This window comes from Phaethon lepturus, unplaced genomic scaffold, assembly GCF_000687285.1.
Source record: "Phaethon lepturus isolate BGI_N335 unplaced genomic scaffold, ASM68728v1 scaffold47739, whole genome shotgun sequence".
Taxonomy (NCBI): domain Eukaryota; kingdom Metazoa; phylum Chordata; class Aves; order Phaethontiformes; family Phaethontidae; genus Phaethon; species Phaethon lepturus.
The window spans coordinates 196-5,052 of NW_010562218.1; the positions used below are offsets into that span (position 1 = coordinate 196).

General features: G+C 37.2%; 1 protein-coding gene across 1 annotated transcript in view; it reads left to right on the forward strand.

Annotated features, from left to right (window-relative positions):
- Nucleotides 1-646: 646 nt before the first annotated feature.
- PRMT9 (protein arginine methyltransferase 9) overlaps nucleotides 647-4,857 on the forward strand; it is an 18,735-nt gene continuing 14,524 nt past the window's right edge. The window contains exons 1-4 of the mRNA XM_010294198.1: nucleotides 647-864; nucleotides 1,387-1,535; nucleotides 2,859-3,095; nucleotides 3,674-3,841. Coding sequence (XP_010292500.1) covers nucleotides 679-864; nucleotides 1,387-1,535; nucleotides 2,859-3,095; nucleotides 3,674-3,841 — 740 coding nt within the window. The 5' untranslated portion in view covers nucleotides 647-678. The remainder of the gene's footprint in view (nucleotides 865-1,386; nucleotides 1,536-2,858; nucleotides 3,096-3,673; nucleotides 3,842-4,857) is intronic.

Sequence of the window (4,857 nt, forward strand, 5' to 3'; positions counted from 1 at the left end):
GTCCCTCTCCATGTAACGTTGACTTTCTTCAGCTTTAGGGTACACCTGAAAATCCTGAAGGCGGTATTAGGCTCTCTTTTATGTAAGTAAGTATGAAAAGTGGTAACCAAAGCAGCTATAAAAATGTGCATATTGATTCTGATAACACTTTAACGTTTTCCTAAGGGGCTAAATAGATGCCTTGTGTAAAATAAACTGAGGTCGTTAGCTTTTTTCCTATGAGTCTTTGCTTTATGACGATAGTTGTTGAAAAGGAAAAGTTTTAACCTACAGATTTTCTGGCTGATTGTGAAAGTTATAAATGCATGAGTTTTCAATGTGTAAAACAGTTTGGTCAGAGACATGCTAAAGTATATATTACAAAAATGAATGTTAAAGAGTAAAGAAGTGTAACTGCTTTCTGGGACCTGGTCTAACATAAACATGATGTGCACTTCACTTGAATGTGAACGCTCATTTTAAAGTTGATGGAATTATCAGTGGCATAAAGATGAGTAAATTTTTGAATACTTAGGATTTGGAGAGAGGGAGGATGTCTTTACTAATGCTAGTGAAAATTAAAATGTTGTTTGATCTGTCAGCTTTGTGTGCAACCTTTTTGGCCTACATTATACAGAGCTTGCTTTTTTTTTTCTTTTTCTCTTTTTGTAGGAAGAGGGAGTATTTACATCCTTCAGAATGCCCAACTCCAATGCTAAATTTAATTGTAACCATAGAGGTGGTCAGGAAGCCGGCAGGCGGGAGTTAGTTTCCAGGTCTTTGCAGAGTGCTCAGCATTGCCTGGAGGACCAGGATTTTGGAACTGCATATGCTCACTATCTCTTGGTCCTAAATCTAGCTCCTGAGTTAAAAACTAGCGTCAAGGTAAGTGCTCTTTGAATTGCGTGAAACAATTTCATTTACTGTATTCCTCTTAGGTCTTTGTGACATGTTTTGTGCTTGTGATTTGTTGTATGTAACTGATTTTCCTATTCAGTCTTCAAAAATAAAAGCAGAACATAATAATAATGGAGACAGGCAGTAACTTGTTTAATAAGCGCTGTATGCCTGTGGGATGGGAATTGATACAGTATTAGTCTGTGTGTGTCAACTAAGACTAATAAAAATAGGGCCATGTTAGTATTGTCTTGTCATATAGCATGCATTAATAGACATACGGACTCTTCTACTGGGTGAAGATACTCTGTGTGTGGATATCAGAGAGCTTATTTCTGCTTCTTCAAGTGAGCCAGCTAACTTGGGATGATAGCAAAGAATGGTATGCTGCTGCTTAGAGAAATAAGGCTGTTCAGGTGCATGTCAGAATAACTCTAGATGTTTTCAGGGCTCAGTTCCCTACTTCTGGTAACTACCAGCAACTCAGTGGTACGTGTTTTTATTTTCTAGGAAACATTTCAGTTTACTCTCTTTAAATGGGCAGAAGAGCTAGATTCTCTGGCACGGATTCAAGATCTGTTTAACTGCTATGAACAAGCACTTGAACTGTATCCGAATGATGAAGTGATATGTAATAGTATGGGAGAACATCTTTTCAGGTTGGTTGTAATGTATATGCGGTTTTGGTAAGGTTTACATTTAGTGTTGTATCTTAATAAACAAGGCCAAATTCAGCAGAGCACATAAAAATGTGCTTAAAAGAGGTAACTGCAGCATATGCCTAATGCTGTGTAGTGTGTACTGTTGAACTTCAGATCTGTTTGTCAGCTTAAAATAGAGTAGCCAATGCTAAAATAAATGTTGACAGTCACAGCAAAACTGAAAAAAAAAGTAAAAGCACTTTTACTGAACTATAACTTAGAAGTAAAGCTCTGCCTTCAAGTATTTTCTAACAATGTATTAAGAAATTACTAAACAAAAAAGAGACCAGAATTGTTACGTCACTGTGTTAACTGTTGTTTTGATTAACCTACAATTTTTGAAGTTCTTCCTTTTTTTTTTCCTGTTAGATCCTTGAGAACTACTGCCTTTAAATACTGTCTTTTAATTCTGGTCCTTCTTGAGGTCACATATAACAGACCTTTGAAGTGAAGACGCTGGTCATGCATACTGTACTGTGTAGGGCTGTTCTTAAAGGTTTGAGCTTATGCTTTTATTTGTTAGTGCGAAGCATTGTTTTCCTGCTTTCTCCAAACAGTGCAAAACATGGTGCTTTGCTGTTGCTCAGGGTTCTAAGGTCTTCTGAGACTAGACTTTTAAGACTGAAATCATAGGTCCTGGATCCAGGTAGTTTTAATTAGGTTTGATTTTTGTGATTACTTTATTTGTTTGTTTTAAGGAACAACTCTCTGAGCATCGTATTAAAATGTACCTGTTTCTTGCATTTCGTAGATTTTGGGTTTTTTCAGTGCTGTCTGATTTGAGAATATGCTATAGGTATCATAAAAACCTGCTTCAAGTTCTCAATTTAGTTTCAAAATTACCACTTAATGTGAGTGCTGGCAACTCAAAATTTGGTTGTTTTACAGTGTGTTCCAGTTAAATACAGTAAAGCGGTTTCAGGGTTTGTAGCATTCTCTTGACTTGAAAATCTGTGACACTGAATTGCAAAGTTGCTGCTGTCATATTGTTCCAGCAAGTTCTTGTAAAATCTGTTCTGCTTTGTCAAAGGATGTAGTAGTGGATGAAGACTGGTGCACACAATGGTATTTTTTGACAACCTTTTGCATTTTAAAGTGATTTGATGTAGAGCTGTAAATCATTCTTTTTCATAAGGTAATATGAAAAAGATAATCTAACTAATGCAAAATATTTCCATTGTCTTCTGATTGATGTAAGACCTCTTTACAGACCCACAGATATTCACAGATACTTGGCAGCTGAATGCATGCTTTCTATTTATTTGTCATTTTTCCTATTAGAATGGGCTTTAGAGATGAAGCAGCTGGATATTTTCATAAAGCAGTGAAGCTTAACCCAGACTTTGCTGATGCAAAGGAGAATTTTTACCGTGTTGCAAACTGGCTTGTGGAACGTTGGCACTTCATCATGCTGAATGATACCAAGAGGAACCTTACTTACCTGAGAGCAATTGAGAATGCTGTCCGCTCAGGGTGCAAATCTGTCCTTGATATTGGAACAGGAACAGGAATCTTGAGGTGTGTCATAAGTGTATATTTAACATGAACTTAATAGAAATGTATTTGTTGTCTACCGAAGTTTGGTTGCTACCAAAAAACCAAATTACTTTGATGTCTTTATTGAGACACAACTTAAGAAAGGAAACAAAGCTTTCAGAAGTCAGTGAGTCTGGAGATTAGTGTCTACAGCATTGTTTTAACTCTTTTCTTTAATTATTTGTTGCAGATGCTTTTTGTGCCAATAACTGCTGTATAAATTGACTCACTCATGTTGGTTTTGGAGTTGTAATGTCACGTGTCCTGTCTTCAAGTATTGAGTCTAGTATAAAGAGTGGATTTAGCATAGCTGGGGGAGTACCTTTATGCTACCTGTAGTATCTATTTTTTTTGGTGATGGCGTATCAAGAGGATATCAATTTGTGCAATATCGGTGTTCACACGAGCTACTAGTTCATTTACATGATGATTTTTAGACTTGAACTGTTAGAAATATGAAGCAGATGTGGAAATAGAACTTAAGAAAACTCAGTAAAATGTCATGCTTTACCTAAAATGATTTAAGCTGGAGGGGAAAAGCCCTGATTCTTGTTTTTCAGTATGTTTGCAAAAAAAGCAGGAGCATCTTTTGTCTATGCCTGTGAATTATCTAAAACAATGTATGAACTTGCCTGTGATGTGGTGGCAGCAAATAATATGGAAAGAGAGATCAAACTTCTGCATTTGAAGTCACTTGATATAGAAATTCCAAAGCACATACCAGAAAGGTACGTTGTTGTGCTCTGTTGTGATATTATTTTTAATTTGCTCTTAATTTAAGAAGATCGAAAATATCCTGTGACCTAAACAGGAAATAACTTTGCCTATGATATTACCCATAATGTGAGAAGGTTCTCTGTGTGTTTTATGTTTTTATAGAGCAGTGCAGAAATGATAACATGTTCTTTAGATTATACTAATTTCTATGATAGATCAACAGTGTCATAAATTAAGGAGTTTAATTCTTTGGTGAGCGGTTTGGGGCATATGCAATTATATTGCAGCAATAGGAAAAGAGAAATTAGATTACTACATCATGAAAGTAATTTTAACACATTTTTATACCTAACAACTTTGTGGCTCCCTTCTGCAGCCCATTAATAGGATGGAGGTAGGTAATAGAGCCTGCAAAGGAAGACTGTTTCTGGGATGTACCACACCCCTGCAACTCCACGTCAATGTCTATATTTGTTAGAGAGAGCAGAAATTACAGATTGTCTGCCTCTTCTGATCAGGGAGTTAGGGAAAACCTCCCTGCCTCTCTGTCCTCTATGGAGAGAGCTACTGTGTTTGGAGGTGAGAAGGTGCCACGCTGTTCCTGGCTGTTTGCATCTGGAAGGCTGGTGGTGACTGGTCTGACTAGCTGTGAAAGTCAGCACCCTGCCATGGGAGGGACCCATAGGGCTTTGACTGTGGCTTTAGAAATTGCAGTAAAATTCAGGGGAAGGGTGTTGCCATTTGTCCTGTGAGAATAGTTTTTTGTGTTTGTATTGAGCTTCTTGTTTGTATGGACGCATCTGCCCACCTGTCTAGCAAAGATCCATGTGCTTTGGAAAATTAAGTAGCTTATTTTTCCAATATTAGATAATGTCTTCTAGAGCATAGTAAGAGCTACTGGGACAAATCAGCAGCTTGGAAGTGCTCTTGGCAAATTAGAATTTGATCAGCATTACAGCTTTTGGCATATGTGATCTGGGCTTTTTGTGCTACCTTGTTCCTCCTTGCTCACTACCCCATTCAGCAG